The 21,928-nt window shown below is 40.0% G+C and overlaps 1 protein-coding gene across 1 annotated transcript in view; it reads left to right on the forward strand.

Annotated features, from left to right (window-relative positions):
* The window catches only part of LOC134672978 (protein lingerer-like), a 36,736-nt gene extending 20,004 nt beyond the window's left edge, over positions 1–16,732 (forward strand). Inside the window, exons 18-31 of the mRNA XM_063530940.1 lie at positions 178–269; positions 1,055–1,141; positions 1,783–1,884; positions 2,474–2,569; positions 2,852–2,939; positions 3,281–4,065; positions 5,178–5,294; positions 5,827–5,907; positions 6,652–6,790; positions 6,967–7,070; positions 7,502–7,615; positions 14,651–14,686; positions 15,324–15,414; positions 16,307–16,732. Coding sequence (XP_063387010.1) covers positions 178–269; positions 1,055–1,141; positions 1,783–1,884; positions 2,474–2,569; positions 2,852–2,939; positions 3,281–4,065; positions 5,178–5,294; positions 5,827–5,907; positions 6,652–6,790; positions 6,967–7,070; positions 7,502–7,615; positions 14,651–14,686; positions 15,324–15,407 — 1,925 coding nt within the window. The 3' untranslated portion in view covers positions 15,408–15,414; positions 16,307–16,732. The remainder of the gene's footprint in view (positions 1–177; positions 270–1,054; positions 1,142–1,782; positions 1,885–2,473; positions 2,570–2,851; positions 2,940–3,280; positions 4,066–5,177; positions 5,295–5,826; positions 5,908–6,651; positions 6,791–6,966; positions 7,071–7,501; positions 7,616–14,650; positions 14,687–15,323; positions 15,415–16,306) is intronic.
* The last annotated feature ends 5,196 nt before the right edge of the window (positions 16,733–21,928 follow it).

Below are 21,928 nucleotides of genomic sequence, written 5' to 3' on the forward strand. Positions count from 1 at the left end.
GTCTAAAAAACGTACATTTCACGGGTTTGATGGCCTGCACATTGGAAAACGCCAATCATGAGGTTTCCTTTCTGTACTGTCTCGTACCATCATCTTCACTGTTTACTGACAATTCGTAAACCTTACTGCAAAGACACAAGGAATATAAGTTTATAATTAGTTGTTCGTTTATGTCAGGTCTAGAGAAGCAGCTAACGGCAGCGATGAAGCAGCTGGCCGTGTCCGCGGGCGACGCGCCGCAGGCCGCGCCGCAGCTGCACCGACACAAGGTATACACACACATAGGCTACTTTCCTACTAGTCAAATCAGCTTCTTTTTTAAAACTGTCAAAACAGTTTGCTAATTATGGAATTTATATGAAAACGAGTATAGTGACGTCACGGTCAACTCACCTACTTTTTATATTTCAATGAGATTTATGAAATGTAAATAGTGCTTAAAAATAACTGCTGTCTATGTTTTTCTAATAACTATCAGGTTTATTTCGTGCACGGTGTGAAATAATTTATTTTAAGTAGAGGAAACATGCCTATTTCTAATTAAATGAGATGATTTGATTTGATATGTGGCTTTCCAGAAGGGTCCTTGTGGTTCATGTGCAATCAGGAACTTTCTGATCTGAATTTCTGTTGGAATTTCAAATAAAAAGGACCTTACTGCATTTGAAACATGATAAGATTGATAAGGACCCTTCTGTATGGAAAGCCCCATATGTATTCATTTGGTGGGAATAAAAATAGACTATTTTGATTACGGTTATAAAAAATACATTTATCATATGATAGGAATTGAAAGAAAAAATATTATAACATATGTAACTTAATTCGATGGAATTATGGATGATTTCTAGAAAAATTAAACGTCAGCCGTCTTTATTACTTCTTCTTCATTTGCCATGCCCTAACGGACGTCGGCGACCACCCTTGCCATCTCTCTCCTGCTCTTAACAATCTTTATTACTACAATTTACAATGTGAAATTTGAACACAACCAATATGTGTTAGTAAACTAATGCGTTGACTAATGATCGCTAACCCCACCGTTTGTATTTAGGCTATGGGCCAGCAGAACGTGTACGCACACCACGCCGCGGCGGCGCACCACCCACCAGTATACGGAGCCAACGTCTATGCGCCACAGGTAACATTTCATTCAGATTTTATATTTTCAAAAACCTAAACTGTTTAGACAACGGTTTCACTCACTTGAATTTTTTAGTCTATTGGCGACATGTTTCGAGCCCGTCGGCGATCGTTCTTCAGGTTCGAGTGCTCGCGGCAGCTGAACTTCAGCGGTTTCGGAAACCTGTCTGTTAAATTCTGTGTTGATTATCAATAATGCCTTATTAACAGCCGAGAATATTAAGTGATACCTTTTACTAGAAAATATTACAAGTATGTTTCTTATTCAGTTGGTATAGTATCGTGAATAGTTCAAGATATTTTAAAGAGTAGGACGCTTCCCATCGTCCCTGCTTTACCTGACATAGACGCAGATTGGCGAAAAAGATGAATCCTGCGAAAATATTGTTTTTGACAGAAGATTCAACTTAATTATTTTTATATTTTAGGGGTTGGTCCTCTTCCCTAAATTACATCAGAATGTGCATACCCAAAAAACACCATTTTTGCTACTTCATTCCTTCTAGTCGATTTTTGATTTAGATGGTCCTGTTACTTATCCCTCGTCTCCCATCGCAAGAAAAGCTAATTTTGACATTCAAGCGAATACTTTGACAGTGAACGCACTAATAAATATGAACATTCTATTTTCTACAGCAGGCAAGCTCAACAAACGCGTCGCTAACGACCGGCATGTCGGCGCCGGCGTACGGCTCCGCGGCCGCGCTCACACAGTACCAGCCGATGATCAACTCCTACCAGGTGAATATGCAGACTTTGACTATATAAGGGTGGGGTGGTATTCCATCTGTCCAATATATTTGTCCAATGTGTATTGCTACATTTTGCCCAATGATGGTGAGACGCAATGATTTTGGACAAAGAAATCGGACAAGTGGAATACAACCTTAACACTGCAGGCAAGCGAGCACTTATGTAAAACAAATGTTGATTTATGGGTCTTTTGGGATCGGCCTGAATGTTCGCTGGACAGAGCAATTTGACACCTTGTTACTGCCAGCCTCGCCGAACGCTCGCCAGACGGTACTCTAGCGGGATAAATACGCGATCTTTACTCGAAAAAAGAAAAAGAAAATCGCTGGAACGCTGGAGCTTATTCAAACTATAAACTGACCCTCGGTTGCACCTCTGTTTCATTAAATCGTTCGATAAATTTTTATAATATGGAAAGTTTCATAGTTCACTGCTGATTGACTTTGATCAATCCGTTAATTGTGGTTGGTGTAACTCGCCGTCGTATATTTTTTTGGTGTTATTTCTATTTCACTGATTAGTGCCATATGATCATTTCAAACTTTTTAAATAACTAACAAACATTTGGTGTCAGCAGACGTCATCGTCAGCGGGAGTGTACGCGGGCAGTGCGCTATACACGTACCAGCCCAGTCAACAGGCCAAACTACCCACTAAGGACAACACGCCACAGGTATGCTATTACTATTCTAACCTCATGCTCCTTGCAAGCTCATGTTGCGTGATAAACCACGTGATCAAGTCGTCTAACTATAAGCATAGAGAAACATAAGCAAAGAAAGAGTGGTCTTACCAAAACGCGAGTTATTTCGTAGTCGACCTCTAGCACCAAGTAGCAGAATTTATCAGTACTGATAGTTGCTGCATTGTTAAGGAGGCGTAATGGCCCTATTTTCATCATATTATTTTCATTAAGAATTAACGTGCATAACTAATTTACGTGTGTTATTTTCAGTATGACAACTCCGTAGCATCTAATAGCAATAGTTTAACAAGCACGTCAACGACACAGAGCTCAACCGCCAAAGTACCCACAACCACAGGTAACTTAATAATCAATTAATCTACTTACTCTCTTACAAGAAAACTGTATTCAAATAATCTTCTACGCTTGGTTATTTGGAAGAGGTCGAGTTTTAAAATTGTATTTAATTGTCTAAACTTACTTTACAACTTAGTCTAAAGGTTCACATCGAATGGTATTAATATGACAAATCACAACATTTTTTATGCGTATTTAAATGGTGTGCTTATATAAATCAATCTATCTGTGTAAAGTGGTCCAATATATCGTAACACGCCATTATTGCCATAGAAAAAAAAATCTAAATCTACTGACTGTAGACTTCTTAGACGGACTTTATCCATTTGGTATGTATTGCAGTAAGCGCAGGCGCGAACGCGGGTGCCAACGCGGCGAACGCGGGCGTCACGGGTGCCGGCGCCAACGCGGGCTACGGCGCCGCGCTGTACGGCGGCGTGCAGCCCACCGGCTACCACTACGACGAGGCGCAGCTCATCACCAGGACGCTACCCCACCACATGGTATGTACAGTACAGGGTGGCGAAGTGGCGAACGCGGGCGTCACGTGTGCCGGCGCCAACGCGGGCTACGGCACCGCGCTGTACGGCGGCGTGCAGCCCACCGGCTACCACTACGACGAGGCGCAGCTCATCACCAGGACGCTACCCCACCACATGGTATGTACAGTACAGGGTGGCGAAGTGGCGAACGCGGGCGTCACGTGTGCCGGCGCCAACGCGGGCTACGGCACCGCGCTGGACGGCGGCGTGCAGCCTACCGGCTACCACTACGACGAGGCGCAGCTCATCACCAGGACGCTACCCCACCACATGGTATGTACAGTACAGGGTGGCGAAGTAGCGAACGCGGGCGTCACGTGTGCCGGCGCCAACGCGGGCTACGGCACCGCGCTGTACGGCGGCGTGCAGCCCACCGGCTACCACTACGACGAGGCGCAGCTCATCACCAGGACGCTACCCCACCACATGGTATGTACAGTACAGGGTGGCGAAGTGGCGAACGCGGGCGTCACGTGTGCCGGCGCCAACGCGGGCTACGGCGCCGCGCTGTACGGCGGCGTGCAGCCCACCGGCTACCACTACGACGAGGCGCAGCTCATCACCAGGACGCTACCCCACCACATGGTATGTACAGTACAGGGTGGCGAAGTGGCGAACGCGGGCGTCACGTGTGCCGGCGCCAACGCGGGCTACGGCACCGCGCTGTACGGCGGCGTGCAGCCCACCGGCTACCACTACGACGAGGCGCAGCTCATCACCAGGACGCTACCCCACCACATGGTATGTACAGTACAGGGTGGCGAAGTGGCGAATGCGGGCGTCACGGGTGCCGGCGCCAACGCGGGCTACGGCACCGCGCTGTACGGCGGCGTGCAGCCCACCGGCTACCACTACGACGAGGCGCAGCTCATCACCAGGACGCTACCCCACCACATGGTATGTACAGTACAGGGTGGCGAAGTGGCGAACGCGGGCGTCACGTGTGCCGGCGCCAACGCGGGCTACGGCACCGCGCTGTACGGCGGCGTGCAGCCCACCGGCTACCACTACGACGAGGCGCAGCTCATCACCAGGACGCTACCCCACCACATGGTATGTACAGTACAGGGTGGCGAAGTGGCGAACGCGGGCGTCACGTGTGCCGGCGCCAACGCGGGCTACGGCACCGCGCTGTACGGCGGCGTGCAGCCCACCGGCTACCACTACGACGAGGCGCAGCTCATCACCAGGACGCTACCCCACCACATGGTATGTATAGTCACCAGTGTCACCACATGCCATTTAGGGTTCTTGCTATATTGAAAATTCTATAGCTTTTAAGTATTGAACAACCAATTTAGGTAGGACCCTAAATGGCGCAACAATCGCGGAGCGATACAATACAGGTTGACTAAAAAAATAACTGCTTTCCTGTTGCCAGGGAAGTTTTGAGATTATACTTAGCAACTTTTACTATGGGACCAACCCAGAAATCGTGAAAAAATATTTAGTTGTTTCATACATTTTGGCTGGTCCATTTTCTATGGCAAGGTATTTTTTTTCGCGATTTCGGATTTAGTCCCGTTAAAAGTTGCATAGCAGCAACATAAATCCATCATCTATATTTCAACTGTCTACTGACAGACGGACAGTGGAGTCTTAGTAATAGTATGCCGTTTTTACCCTTTGGATACGGAACCCTAAAATATCACGATTTCGTCCATTTGTTAGCATCCTCAACCTATGTTTGTTTGCAGGGTGGATACTACGAGGTGGGATACGGCGTAGGAGGCGCGCGGGAGGGCACGTTCGGACTGGGCCCTACAGACAGGTTCACGCGGACCGACGCTGCCTCACCGCAACAAGTCAGCCAGGTACACACATGCATACGGCATACACTATTTGAGCTTATATTAGGGTGGTATTCCATCTGTCCAATGTGTATTGCGTCTCACGTTTTATTTTAATGACAGAGTGAGATGCAATGACATTGGACAAAGAAATTGGACAGGTGGAATACCACCCTTAGAAGAACTCGATTGAGTTTTTACGCGTCCTAATTTTAGTTGCAAAAATTTTAGTCATCAGCATCACTTTAAGAAAAACCTCGAGTTTTTATTCAAGTCTAAAATATTTCAAATGAACTCGAGTATGTAAGTAAAAAAAAGACTAGAGTAGAGTTCGAAAAATAAGGACTTCAGAAATCCGATTCTTCATGCACGCCTTCCTTTTTGAAGATGCACCCGAATTTACTATGGTGCGTGCTACTTAGTTACGAATAATGTTGTCCGAGTAGGCCATTTTAATTTGGCAAATGATGCACCAAACACGCTGTATAAGTTAGCTGTTAAAATGTATGCCAGAATGAATTGAGTAACACGATCTAACATTATTTTCGTCCGCCAGGTCCCCGCAGCGTTACCGCCCGGCTATGCGTACTTCTACCAACCTCCCCCCACGACGTACCAATATGGAGTTTACCCCACGGTAAGTCAAAAATTATAGTAAAAAAGTTAAAAATAGTTTAGTACTATGCCTCTTAAGTGAACTAAAGTAGTATTGATATAGTTAGCAAATCTTGTCAGTAGAAAAAGGGCGGCAAATTTAAAAAATGTAGACGCGAAGGGTTATCGTCCCATAGAAAATTTGAATTTCGCGCCATTTTTGTGACAATATTTGCTTGACCAACTATAATATTGAATATTGTTTTTCATTTTTATCAGCCAAGAACAATGGACTCTTGGTTTGGTAAAAACATACTAATTACTAATTTTCTTTGCTTTTAGCACTGGTCGGCTAACATTGACTGTGTAAAATATTTTCTGGTAAATCATTCTGACCCATTCTTCTCTGAACGGTGGTACTAATAGTATTAGACCAGGAACTATCAAATCCTATGGGTTTCCATGACAACACTATTAGTATCAGCCCCCTTTATGTAAAATAATCACACTAAGAATAAGCGGGCATCTCGCTCGTTTCTTCCCAGAACGTGCAGAATGTGGAATGACTAGCCTCCTGAGATATTTAATTTCCTTTGCGCTACGACATGGGATTCTTCAAAAAGCGGGTATTTAGGGTTCTCAAGGGTCGGCAACGCTTAAGTGGCTCCTGTGTTGTTGCTTATGTCCATGGGCGACGATGACCGCTTCCCATCAGGAGGCTCGTATGCTCGTTTGCTGACTATCACATAAAAAAAAATAGACCACTCATATATCAATGGTGTTGCAGTACGGCGGCGGGTCAAACGTTGGTGGTGTGGGCGGCGTCGGTGGCGTAGGCTCCGTGTCCGGTGCCGTGTCCGGCGGCGGCAAGGTGTCCAGCTACTCGCAGCAGCAGCCACCGTACGACCAGGACTCTTACAAACCTGGTATGTAAACTATCATATTTTTAACCTTATCGACGCCGTGTCAAACACAAAAGCTGTCACTCGGACGCCACGTCACAGAAGTGTCAAAACTGAAATTGAACTTTATGCATATGCATGTAGGTCTTAATGTTGCTCTGTGGTCTGTGTCAAAAGGTTAATACGTGTGATGTTTGCAGGAGGCGGCTACAACGCGAGCGGGAACAAGGCCGCAGCGGGCGCACCGCCCGAGCTAGCGTCCGCCATGTACGCCAAACCCCACGTCGCGCTCAACAAAGTCAATGTGAGTGCAACATACAACAACATCCCTGACAATATTAACCTTTTCGACGACGTCTCCGAAGTATCAAAACTGAAATTGAACTTTATGCATATGCACGTAGGTCTATGTTGCTCTGTCGTCCGTGATAGTCCGTCTTTGGCGATGAAATTATGGGTGCGGATATATCCGTTATTCATGTTCTGTCAATTTTTATTGGATCGTTTGTGCACCCGGTATATGTTATCCCTATGTTTTGTTGTCAAACACGTGAATTGTTAGATGTAAATTAGAGAAACTGGTGGATTTTTTTCTTGTTCTCTTCCGTATCATAAGAAATTGAGTATATCATTAGCTATATGAGAAGTTGGTGGTGGGGAAAATACTACGGCGGCGCCACAGTCACGCACGGAGCGAATTGACCCGTTGTAACAATAGTGTATGATGTGTTGCAGAGCTACGACAAGGCGGCGTTCCACAGCGGCACGCCGCCGCCCTTCGGCGCCGGCTCGCACCTCTACATCCCCGCGCCGCACTCCGCGCACCATCCCCACCACCACCAGCACCAGGTACGCGCGTGTCTGCTGTCCCGCACCCACCCCCCACAACACACACACACACACACACAACGCCTGTAGCGTCAAAATACTGCGAGACGGTAAAACTTATCACAACTGTTCATTTTCACACCCCGTTTTAAATACTGCAGTTCATTGAAAATAAGGGTTGGCAACGCAAAACTTATCTAACATAGAGCTAGGGATCCCTATCAACTTCGCCCAAGTTCTTATAAATTATTTCAAGTAAATAAAATCTAAAATTACCTAATTTCGCCTCCCGTCCGCAACTTCGCTTCATCATTTTTTTAGTTGTAATAACAAATTTCTTTTTTATCCCCTACATGTTGAATAATTACCGCGGAATTATGACTTTAAACTAGTTAAGTTAAGGTGGTTCTCCTTGCTCGATTTTCATACAACTTTCTTGGCACCCTAGCTCCTATTATATAGGGTTTCTTCACTTGTATATGTAATGTTTGGGTAGTATATATATTTCTGTCTTCGCTTAACGTAAAAAAATACTAGATTTTGATTAAAATTATTAAGAAAAAAGCCTTTGAATATTGGTAAAATTTTGCCTCATTGCTTGTTTGTGTGAGTGATGCTTATAGTATCGGTGTAATTCTAACATGGCGACTTCATTTGACAAGCAATCATTTTTAATTTGTCAAAGGTGTAACAGATGGCACTTTAAAACCGCAACACAGATTACCTGTGTATTTTGTTTTATTTTCACTCAATAGAGGGAGGTATATTTAATGCACAAAGCATGTGACGAGTATACCTACTCATTTAAGAATCTCCTTTCTGATATAATTTCATTCCCAGATTTAATATAACTTAATAATTATTATGATTATTACACAATAAAATACATTTATATATTTATAGAAAGGTCAGTCCAAACAATCATTCGCGTTACGGTCGTCCACCGAAAACCCTTGTGAATTCTGCTTTCGTTTCGGTAAATGTTCTCTGGAAAAGCCTATATTTATTGTAACAATGATTTTTAAACTAAAATACCTAGCTATATTTTTCTCAAAAATATATAGGTATGTGGAGAAAAATGTCATCTTCTTGTAAATAAACAAGATTCTATAATATCTTCTGTTTGTGCATAACAATAACATTAGTAGATGATATTTTTAGGGTTCCGTACCCAAAGGGTAAAACGGGACCCTATTACTAAGACTTCGCTGTCCGTCCGTCTGTCCGTCTGTCTGTCACCAGGCTGTATCTCACGAACCGTGATAGCTAGACAGTTGAAATTTTCACAGATGATGTATTTCTGTTGCCGCTATAACAACAAATACTAAAAACAGAATAAAATAAAGATTTAAATGGGGCTCCCATACAACAAACGTGATTTTTGACCAAAGTTAAGCAACGTCGGGAGTGGTCAGTACTTGGATGGGTGACCGTTTTTTTTTTGCTTTTTTTTTGTTTTTTTTTTTTGCATTATGGTACGGAACCCTTCGTGCGCGAGTCCGATTCGCATTTGCCTGTTTTTTTTTCAAAAATGCTGCCTTTCACCCGAGTTAAAACACTCTACTTTTCATTTCGCATACGAGGAAAGTAAAATGCATGTGTTTTTTTAAATACATTTTTATAGTAGGTATTTTTGAGAGTAGGTATTTTCAATTAACAATTTGGCCAAAAGTAATTTATGGAATGGGGAGTCAAATATCAGAATGGAAATTGTATAACAAATCCATTTATACCCAAATTTCAATTCCTTATTGTAAAAAGAATAATAAAATCGTACTTGAAATTGGAACCTAAACTGCTCTAGTGCAGAAACGTATCATTTCCTGCACACCTTTTACAACAACAATGACCCTCTTTCATATATTCGGTCAAATTGTGCTTTTTGAAAAACCAATTATAGCCAGCCTTTTATGAATGTAGTATGATACCTTAGGGTATGGTGCTTTACGCACACTAGCGTCCCTTCCCCTCCCCCTGACGCAACCCACCCTTTTTGCATGAAATATGTCCCGGTTCACAGTTTTTTACATTTTTTGAGGAAAGTATACATTTTAGGAAAAAAGTGTCAATGAAAGAAATAATCCTTAATAAATTCTTAATAAAAAAGGTCATATTCATTTTTTTTATATGATGCACCTAATTCATGTATTAGCTTGTCAAAATTCGAAATAACATAGTTTTTACTTAGGGTTCGAAACTCATTTATTATACACGGTGTAACATGAGGAAACCGAATAATTTTAACAGCGTATTCCTGATCACATTTAGAGACAAAAATGTCCTATAAACTTTTTTGAAATTCGCCTAGTTTCAGAGTTAATACCAATAAAAAAGAACAAGTTTCTATTGTTACATAGTTCAAAACGTTTTTTTGATGGCGATGTTGCTACTATGGGATTTAGTCTAAATATCCTTATTGATATGTCAAAAAGTGACAAGTAACACTTTGCAAAAACTAAGTTTTACGAAAAAAAAACCATTTTAAGTGACAAGTTTACCAATAGCATTTAATTTTTATATACAAATTCATTCATAAAATTAAAAAAAAAACCAAACAAAATTTTTTTTTGGCGAAATTGACCTAAACATATATTACATCTTTTCCTTTTTTTTGACCTCATGTATACATTTTAGGATAAAAGTGTCAATGAAAGAAATAGTTCCTTATTAAATTCTTAGTAAAAAAGGTTATATTCATTTTATAACACTTATTATACAAGGTGTCCTTTTATTGTTTTTAGGGTTCCGTACCTCAAAAGGAAAAAACGGAACCCTTATAGGATCACTCGTGCGTCTGTCTGTCTGTCCGTCTGTCACAGCCGATTTTCTCCGGAACTACTGGACCAATCAAGTTGAAATCTGGTACACATATGTAAGTTTGTAAACAAATGAATTTTAAACATGGGGGCCACTTTTGGGGGGTAAATGAAAAAATTAAAAAATAAAAATTTTCAAACTATATCATGTTACATATCAAATGAAAGAGCTTATTGTAAGGATCTCAAATATATATTTTTTATAATTTTCGAATAAACAGTTTAGAAGTTATTCAAGAAAATAGGCAAAAAATGACTATTCCCCCCTCCCCCTTTTATCTCCGAAACTACTAGGTTTAAAATTTTGAAAAAATACATAAAATAGGTCTATACCTATAGATGACAGGAAAACCTATTAGAAATGTACAGTCAAGCGTGAGTCGGACTTAATTACAGTTTTTGATCCGACTCCTACGGATTTTTTAAAGATTTCACTCACGTTTCGCATAAATAATGTTTAGTTTTAAGTTTATAAAATACATATGTATGTTAGTCTGTAAGGTATTTGTAATATGGGCCTTGTTCCCTGAATTAAATATCTAAATAAATAAATAAATAAAATAAAAAATACATTGTTAAAAATTGTGTAATATACGGAATCCTTGGAACGCGAGTCCGACTCGCACGTGGCCGCCATTTTTTAATTTTTTGAATATATATGTATGTACATAAAAAGTAAATGTTATTGGTAAACTTGTCAGTTAACATGGATTTTTACTTTTTTTTCGTAAAACATAGTTTTTGCAACGTGTTACTTAATTGTCACTTTTTGACATATCAATAAGGATATTTAGACTAAATCCCAAGGTAACAACATCGCCATCAAAAAGGCGTTTTGAACTATGTAACAATAAACACTTGTTTTATTTTTTTAAATTGGTATTAACTCTGAAACTAGCCGCATTTCAAAAAAGTTTATAGGACATTTTTGTCTCTAAATATGATCAGGAATACGCTGTCAAAATTATTCGGTTTCCTCGTGTTACACCGTGTATAATAAATGAGTTTCGAATCCTAAGTAAAAACTATGTTATTTCGAATTTTAACAAGCTAATACCATGAATGTGCATCATGTAAAAAAATCAATATGACCTTTTTTATTAAGAATTTATTAAGGATTATTTCTTTCATTGACACTTTTTTCCTAAAATATATTCTTTCCTCAAAAAATGTAAAAAACTGTGAACCGGGACATATTTCATGCAAAAACGGGGGGTTGCGTCAGGGGGAGGGGAAGGGACGCTAGTGTGCGTAAAGCACCATACCCTATGGTATCATACTACATTCATAAAAGGCTGGCTATAATTAGTTTGTCTTCCCCATACATTAGAACACAATTTAACCGAATCAATAGCATGAGAAATGAAACGGATATTTCTTGTATTCTTTGCATTAGCATTTTTCTCTCGATAATTTAATCAATTTGCAACATAAGTAGAAGAATCCTCATATATCCATAAATATCAAAATATAAAAGGACATACATTTTCAGAAGAATTCCCCGTGCGACGTTGCCAAGTGGTTTAAAGTACAACATGCTCGCAACGTTTGGATGTCAATAAGTCGACAATGAAAAATGATATTTCAAATCAATTCAAACTTGATATTTTTGACAGTAATGGGTTACTTAAATAAGAAGGCATTTTTCGCCCGGGTCTACTATGGTCAAATGGTCTAGTGGCTTTTAGCTACTGAGTATAAGTTTAACAAGTTGAACAGCATGACAGGGTTCAAACCACGAACAAAGACTCATTTCTTTTTGTATTTATTTATTTATTTTGTTTCATCTTTTTGGTAATTTTATATGCCTTATTTTAAAAGTTATTTTAAGTAAATGTGTTGTATTTGATTATTTCATGTAGGTATATCATTTCAATAAAATTTTGGAAACTTTTATTTTATACCTGGTCAAGCAAATCTTGTCAGTAAAAAAACCGGGCAAGTGCGAGTCGGACTCGCGCACGAAGGGTTCCGTACCATAATGCAAAAAAAAAACGGTCACCCATCCAAGTACTGACCACTCCCGACGTTGCTTAACTTTGGTCAAAAATCACGTTTGTTGAATGGGAGCCCCATTTAGATCTTTATTTTATTCTGTTTTTAGTATTTGTTGTTATAGCGGCAACAGAAATACATCATCTGTGAAAATTTCAACTGTCTAGCTATCACGGTTCGTGAGATACAGCCTGGTGACAGACGGACGGACGGACGGACAGCGAAGTCTTAGTAATAGGGTCCCGTTTTACCCTTTGGGTACGGAACCCTAAAAAGGCGCGAAATCCAAATGTTCTATGAACGATATCCCTTCGCGCCTACATTTTTCAAATTTGCCGCCTTTTTTTACTGACAAGATCTGCTTGACCAGCTATACTTCGTCGATAGTTGACTTCTTATGTACCTATTCTGCGATCCTAATTAGCCTCATGCATGACTTTTTTTTAATTATTTTAATCATTATTTATATCCTTTGAAAACCGGAAAATAAAAATACTTTTATAAATCTTCCCATAATATTATTAAAAAATAATTAAAATACTTACTGAAAATATTTTACTCACGTAAGTTTAGTTTCGAAGAATAACATACGCTTAAAATAATTCAAAAGAGAATGCTAAAATTATAAAATAAAAAAAAACTGGCATTGTCGGGGTTTGAACCATGTATCTTAGCTACAATCTGATTTTTTTCAAAATAGAGGCTACGGGTGCCACGAGCACATGACAGTTGATGGTCGAAAACATTAGTTGCTTCTGAATGCCTTGTAATTCTTAATCGTTGCTCAAACAAGAATGTATTATTTAATTTCCAATCTTTTTTCAACAATAAACATTTCAGCCGCTGCGCCCTCTAGGTTACTTTACTGTAACATTACGAATCTGCTGACATTTGACACTGACTTTAAGGTGACTTTAAGTACGTAAGTGTGCGTGAATGCAAGAAATTGCAATATTTTGCAGTTGGATTCCGGTAATAACGAAATGAGACAATGTTGAGTTGAACATGTCTCGATTTGGATGTAGTATTTTTTATAATTTTCGCACATATCAACACATCTTATGAAACTTTGTATTTTGGGAGAAATAGTGAAAATCCACAATTCGTGCACAGTGACGCCATCTTTTGGCTGATAATCGGCATCCCATCCCTAGACATCCACCTTAAACCCTTATTTTCAATGAACTGCCGTGTATAACGGGGTACGATGATAACTTACTGCCTTGAAGACTGTACCCGTGTGCATCACTATTTCATTTGTGTCCCATCAGTACTGACACACTTAAAAATACGCTCAACGCATCTCTTATCTATACCGAGAAGGAAAGTTAAGATGTATGTACCATCACGCTTCATTTATGGCCCTAGCTAAATCGGTTGTTTCATACTTACGCTATGGATGTCCATTTGACCTAGAACCCTAAATGGCGTAACAATCACGGAGCGTGACTGTACCTACATAACACTTGCGTTAAGTAACATGGACACGCCTGATTTGATATAATATCACAAATGCGACATGAATCCTATATTTTGACTAGCATAAGTTTGATTGATTGAAAAGTTGAATAGAGTAGGAAGTTATGTTTTTTAATGTAGAAGCTGTTTGCACCAAAAGCGACTATTACTGTATTTTCCAAATTAAAACAAATATTTTTATAAATGGTTAAAGGTATTATTTGCTAGCTATCAAATTATATTGGTACAAACGGCTTGTAGTTATAGCATGGTTTCCGATATTATGATACGAAATATATATTTTATAGAAGAACCACGAAAATAATTCCAATACAACTCCATTTAACTTTTTTTTGATGGTTATCATATGGCTCAGAACTTTATTGTGAACATGACACAAAAGTGCCATGCATGTTATTAATAAAGTGCATCAATAAATTAAATTTACATTAATTGTATTGCATTATACCTAAAATTTTGACTACACAAATCTTATACAAATAACTGTGCCTTATTTAGCTAAAATACTACGGCTAAAATAAAATAAACTACCATAATGAATGTTTTATTTTTCCACTATGGCTATTTAATCCTCGAATGTCAAATTCCGTAAATAATAAGTTCTATGTATGATTTAGCATGGCATGATTATAATATTATAAAGCTTATACATTTTTGAAAGTTTATTTTTTGTAGTTAAAAATTATTTTTGTGGTTCGCCCAAATGCATGTGTTAGAATATATTTTGAAATATTGAAATATATTTTAGTTTTTATTTCGTTTGTAGATGGATGTACGGGTGAACAGTAGTCATAATAGGCGGGTAAGTTACACATATATATGTTTATGTACACTGCTATGTATACGCACCGTGCCGCTGCTAGCCCGCCTTCTGCATGCTATTTAATATATATGTATACATATACTAATATTTTATGTAAATTAAGATGTTTATTTTGCTTTTTAAACGCTTATGATACTATTACATTACTATTGTGTATGTATTAGTATAATTATTAATGCTCAATTATAACATTTATTAGCCTAATCTTGCATAGTTTATAATGCGAAAACAGATATCTAGATAGGTCACAAGATGATTATTGATTACATTGAATGAAAATCAATTAACATGAATGTTAGGCGAACGCATCAGATATTCTTCTCATTCTTTATCTAGTTTGACTTTTCATTAAACAGTCCGGAGTTTAACAGATAATGTAAGTGCTAATGTGTGCTTAATGGTTACACCTCGGATATATCTTACTCGTTCAGTGTTCTTGACAAAATGTCAGCTACTCGATTAACAAGGCCTAACAGTCTGTGACTTTTATAGTCAGTTTCATACGCATTGTAGCAAAGGTCTAAAAAAACTATGTTTAAAACAATAAACGCACATTGTCGAACAATTCTGTCGGGTATAGTTAGTGCGTTGTCGATACAAATGTGTGGTGTTGCAGGAGAGCGGAGCGGCGCGCGCGGCGGCGGCCAAGCCGGCCGCCAGCAAGCCCAGCTACTCGCAGTCCTACTGGGCGCCCAACTAGCTGCACGGTACGTGTCGCACCTACTTCACACAAGCTTTACTTAGGGTCGGTTGCACCAAACTGTTCGTATCGTTAAAGAGTTCGCAAATTTTTTATGTATGGAAAGTTTTATAGTAAGGTGCCGGGGCGCGCCCGCTGACTTTGATCAGTCTGTCAAATGTGGTTGGTGCAACTGGCCCTTAGGGTGGTATTCCATCTGTCTAATGTCATTACTTCTCATTCTCTCATTAAGCAAAATGTGAGCAAATATACATTGAACTAAGAAATTAGACAGATGGAATACCGCCCTTAGCACGTAGAGGCACCCACAGGCATAGGTAACCTGCAGAGGTGCGCCGCTTCTAATGTGCCGTGTAACGTGTTGCGTGTGCGTAAACGATCACGTGCACGTTGTAATGTACAGTTCATTATGAGAGACGGCACACCGCTTGCGTGTGCATGCACAGCTAAAACATTTTGGCAAAGTACGTCTACCCACATGCAGCGGTGTGCTCTGGCCTAAAAGAAATACGGAATGCATGCCACACAAAAAATGTAATGTGCAAATTCGGAGCCGTGCTGCATTACGCATGCGTTGTGATTTAATTTCAGATAAGGACACATGACCCGAAAAATCAAATCATAAACCTCATTGATCATTTCACCAATGTCGCTTAGGATGGTATTCTACTTATCCAATTTCTTTGTCCAATGTGTATTGCATCTCACATTTTGCCTAATGAGAGTGAGACGCAATGACATTAGACAGGAGGAATACCACCCTGTGGCACTAATAATAAGGAAGAGTGATAGTGTGACAATATGACGTTTCGTTTTGTTTTCTGTTAACGATTGTCACCTTGGCTAGGCCCCAGATTCTTGTACGATTGTTATAGTAAATATGTATGTTATTGTTTCAGCCCTAGCGACCGTGTCTCCGGGCACCTGTAAATAGTCGCCACATCGTGGGCGCTCCTCCAAACAAAACTGATTAATGTAAAATACGCAAGGAATTTGAATGACCTATGTTAATATTTCGTTCACACCGGCGCCGGCCGCAGGTCATCGCCCGATAGGATATTGTTTAAATTTAACTGTAGAACTATGTATATCTTATCTTTGTAATATGTATATGTATGTAAGCGTTTGGTACGCTATGCGCACCGAATCTTTTTGTATTTAGTTGACAGAGTTTTTGTAATTACATATTATAGTTGAATAAACGTTCAGCGATCTATAAAGTAACGTAACTACCGTAGTCGAGGTCTTTTTTATGTGAAAGAATGCAATGTGTTGATCTCGCGGGCATTTGAAAGTATGAGGGAATTACACGTATTGGAACTTGAGCTGTGGTTTTACTGAATTTAAATAGGCAACTGCGACGTGCTGGATTATTTTTAGGATTAGAAGAAAATCGCCGAAGTAAGGTAAAATTAATTCTAGTATTGGCCCTTTTTAGGGTTCCGTACCCAAAGGGTAAAACGGGACCCTATTACTAAGACTTCGCTGTCCGTCCGTCCGTCCGTCTGTCACCAGGCTGTATCTCACGAACCGTGATAGCTAGACAGTTGAATTTTTTACAGATGATGTATTTCTGTTGCCGCTATAACAACAAATACTAAAAACAGAATAAAATAAAGATTTAAGTGGGGCTCCCATACAGCAAACGTGATTTTTGACCAAAGTTAAGCAACGTCGGGTGTGGTCAGTACTTGGATGGGTGACCGTTTTCTTTTTGCATTTTTTTCTGCTTTTTTTTGCTTTATGGTACGGAACCCTTCGGGCGCGAGTCCGACTCGCACTTGCCCGGTTTTTTTACTAATTCTTAACACAACACAGAAGAATCGAACGAAGTATGAGGTATGACGCCACGTGCCCGGTGCCCGAATTTAGGGTTTGGACCCCTAGTGCGTTGCGTTTCGTCGCAGCGTCAACACTGCGCCTTTACATACTTATATTTTTTATAATGTGCAACGTTAATGGGTTGCGAAGTCGCGACGCAAATGCACCAGTGAGGGATGGGGCTAAGTGAGTACGCCCAACACGTTCGCTGCTGTAGGACCGTGATGCTCTTTGCCTGGCAGTCTTAGTTTCATTCTATACAATATTTCCAGTACTAATCTTACCCCAGTGCAGTTGGAAAGAAGGCTGGAAAGCTGAACACACGATTGGCGCGACAGTATCTCGCGGGGTGAGGGGTATAGGGAGCCACTAATGTACGACCAAATAATGCTCAACCCAAGAATGTACAGCCCAATAATAGGCGTCCATGGTGGACGCCTATTATTGGGCTGTACATTCCTGGGTTGAGCATTCTCGGGCCGCGCAATATTGGTCCGGGGCGATAATACGAAGCCACTCTTTTCACAGGGCAATAATGTACGACCCCATAATTCGCGTCCAATAATTTGAGTCCCTTGGCTTTCAATTATTGGGCTGCGCATTATTGGTACAGGTCGAGAAAGCCCGACCCAATAATGTACGACCCAATAATAGGAAGCCAAAAACCAGAGAGATTCTTTTTTTTAAGGGAGCTGTCAAAATTAGTAGGGACGTTCTGACATTAGCTCTTGACAATTTAAAAATAATCGGTTTTTTCTAGTGCGGCTAGTGCCATCTTTCAGTGACATTGACAGTATTGTATTGACACTTGTTGGTTTACAAATACAATAAAATGAAAAAATATTAATTAATGGAGAAGCCGAAGTTGGAGGTAAGTGCCGCAATTCAACAACTTAAGCTAAAAAAATCTTCGTGTCCGCATGGTATTCCCTCGTGCGTATGGACTGTACAGCATGGTGCTGGCGGAGCCGCTATGGCACATATTTAACCTCTGTCTCGAGCTAGAAGTATTCCCAGAAATTTGGAAAATTACTTGAGTGATGACCAGTATTGAAAGGTGGATCAGGAGATAAGGCAAGAGGGTTTCGACTTTCGACCGACACAAAGTTTGTACCCCACACTTAATTTTTTTAGACTGCATGAGAGACAGACAGCAGTAAGTATGTAGATTATGAAGGGCACAGATTGAAACCAGCAGTGACATGGCAGTTTGTTCAAAAGAATATCTTGGTTATATTTGACAACCAGTCTGGCCTAGTGGGTGCCTAGCCTAGTGACCCTGCCGGTGAAGCTGATGGTTCTGGGTTCAAATCCTGGTTAGGGAATTTATTTGTTTGATGAGACAGATATTTGTATATTGAATAATTATATTGTTGTCTGGGTGCCCACAACACAAGCCTTCTTGAGCTTACCGTGGGACTTGGTCAATTTGTGTAAAAATGTCCCAATATATTTATTTATATTGAGATTGACTGAGAAAACAAGGTGTATGCTACAAGGTGGAGGTTTCTGCAAAACATATTGGTGAGTCCATTAAGACAGCTGTTTATCAGAAAAACTGAGACTGGGTCACTGATCAATGGGTCAAACACCATCAAAAACTACTACTTAAGAGAAAAAAAATTGTGTTTATGGGGTGGCCCCAGCTCCTCCATGTCACCTAGCAGTGTCTTCAGGTCGCTAACTGCCTCCTTCAATGTGCACGGAGTCCCTAGGTATTGGTTCCTGTATACTTCTACCTTCTACCTACAGTGTAGGAGAATATGCTTTACTGTTTCTTCTTCTTCCATGCACACTCTGCACATGGGGCTGTCTGTTTTACCCATATTATGTAGGTGTTTGATTAGTGCAGCGGTCGGCAACGAGCGGCCCGCGAACCTCTCACTTGCACCCCGCGTGCCTCCTAGGCTATTTTGTATGTAATATTGACAAACAACAATGTCTGATGAAGTCATAAATATTAACAAAGTGCGGCCCGCATCAACTTCGGTAACTACTATTTGGTCCTTGGCTGCTAAAAGGTTGCCGACCGCTGGATTAGTCTGTTATGACCTGTGATTAATCCTACTATTTTGCGTAGTTGGTGTGAAATGAAATGAAATGAATGAAATGAAATGAAATGAAAAATTTATTGATAACAATTTGTTACATGTCTTTTTTTCCATATAAGTACTAGTATTGGTCTAGTATTCTATGTGCATATACCTGTAAACATAATCCAAATTATATAAATAAAATTAATCGTTAAAATTTGCAATATATCGAAATTATTATTAACAATGAGAATGTAATTTATATCGGTACTATACAAATGTCACGCCTGTATTAATTATTAAATTACTAGTGGAATATTAAAAAACTCACTGTAATCGTAAAACGTGTCTGGGTGTTTTTAGTAATATTTTGGTGTAAGCTTGTAGTTTTGTTCTTTGGTCTGACTACAGGTGTTCATTTTAGTCCAGTACTTATTGTGACACTCTTGGCAGCAGTCCGTCACAAATGAACTACGAGCGGTCGGGTTGAGCTGGAGCGAGGCCAGAGTGGTCGCTGAAGATAGGAAGGCGTGGCGCGAGCTTGTGAAGGCCCTTTGCACCTCTGGGGTGCCTTAGGACAACAACAACAACTTATTGTGAAGCTGGTTTCTGAACCTTTCCTGGCCAGTTCATCCGCTGCATCGTTTCCTCTTGATCCACTATGCCCCTTTATCCATTATACTGTTACTTTGTTGCCTTCTTTGCTCACTTCAGTGAGGCCTCGATGTCATTCAAGTATGAGTTCCGATGTAAGTTTGTAGCTACCTAGTGCTTGCAGTACTGATTTACTGTCTGACAGTATTAGTATATTTTCTTGTTTTACTTCTCGTCTTTTTATCGCTTTGCAAGCTTCCATTATTCCTACACATTCAGCTTGGAATCCCGTATTGTGTTCCCAGTGTAACCCAGGGGTTTTGAGATGTATATGTTCAGGTCCTCCGAGAAGACACCACATCCGGTCCCTTCATTTGTTTTTGAGCCATCTGTGGATATTCTTAAATTTGTTTGGTATAGTCCTTGTACAAAAAGAAACATAAAACATGAAAGAACACACATCATTAGTACAAAGGCGAACTTATCATGTAATTCATGTATGCGGCACCGCGATATAATACATTCGGTAAAGACACACTGAAAGAAAACGAACTTAAAGATGTTCTTCTGTTCTGCAGGAAAACAAGAAGATTCGAGGAGAATGGTGTGGCACTTAATGCCGCCGGGACAGTAACCTAGCTGCAGCTCCAACTCTAGGGAATTGGGCTGAATGAACGCAACACGTGATCGACAGCCCACCTGCTTCCTGCCGAGCGTCCCTACACTACATCTACATGGATTCGCTTATTCTGCTCTACAAAACTTCTGTAAGTAGAGAATGCACAAGTGCAAGAGTTGAAGGATTGAAAGAGCTTGTCGTCTTACCTGACAGTCTTCCACACATTTACCTTAATTAATTTAAATGATTTTAATAATTATAGTCCTTTTTAGGGTTCCGTACCTCAAAAGGAAAAAACGGAACCCTTATAGGATCACTCGTGCGTCTGTCTGTCAGTCTGTCTGTCTGTCTGTCTGTCCGTCTGTCACAGCCGATTTTCTCCGGAACTACTGGACCAATCAAGTTGAAATTTGGTACACATATGTAAGTTTGTGACCCAAATATGGACATGTAACGTAAACAAATTAATTTTAAACATGGGGGCCACTTTTGGGGGGTAAATGAAAAAATTAAAAAAAAAAATTTCAAATTATATCATGTTACATATCAAATTAAAGAGCTTATTGTAAGGATCTCAAATATATTTTTTTTATAATTTTCGAATAAACAGTTTAGAAGTTATTCAAGAAAATAGGCAAAAAATGACCATTCCGCCCCCCCCCCCTTTATCTCCGAAACTACTAAGTCTAAAATTTTGAAAAAAATACATAAAATAGGTCTATACCTATAGATGACAGGAAAACCTATTATAAATGTACAGTCAAGCGTGAGTCGGACTTAATTACAGTTTTAGATCCGACCCCTACGGATTTTTTAAAGAGATTTCAATCACATATTTAATTACACAAACGGGTCTACCGCGATATAATTTCATTGTTTTTACCTTTAATTCCGACGTTTCAGCTGAGTTGCACTAGCTGTGGTCACGGAAAGACTGACGTCCCAACAAACCCACAAACGCCAACCAAACGCGCGTCCAAACGCGGTAGACCCGTTTGTGTAATTAAATATATGTACAAAACGCGAGAGTTTAAAGTGTTAGATTTCACTCACGTTTCACATAAAAAATACATTGTTAACAGTGCCGGATTAACCAATAAGCAAAACAAGCACGTGCTTAGGGCACCACGTTCAGGGGGGAGCACCAAAATGCCAGGATTCGGGCCTGGTTCGGCCTAAAAGTAAAATTGCGTTTTTTATATCGAAACATTTTCGCGCTCGCTTCGCTCGCCTTTTCAATAACTTTCTAAGGTATGACAAAGGTGACATTCGGGTGACGACTGCAGCAACATTACTCTGTTGCAAAGTACTGTCAACTTAGTTAAGTTAAATATAGACCTGTTTAAAACAGCCAACGAAGTATTCCTAAGAAATACTAGGAACACTAACAGGCTGGTCATAAATAAAATGCAAAGAACTGCCACTTTTAAGAAAAATTGTTATGCTATGTGTGT

The sequence above is a fragment of the Cydia fagiglandana genome, chromosome 2 (assembly GCF_963556715.1).
Source record: "Cydia fagiglandana chromosome 2, ilCydFagi1.1, whole genome shotgun sequence".
In the NCBI taxonomy this organism is placed as follows: domain Eukaryota; kingdom Metazoa; phylum Arthropoda; class Insecta; order Lepidoptera; family Tortricidae; genus Cydia; species Cydia fagiglandana.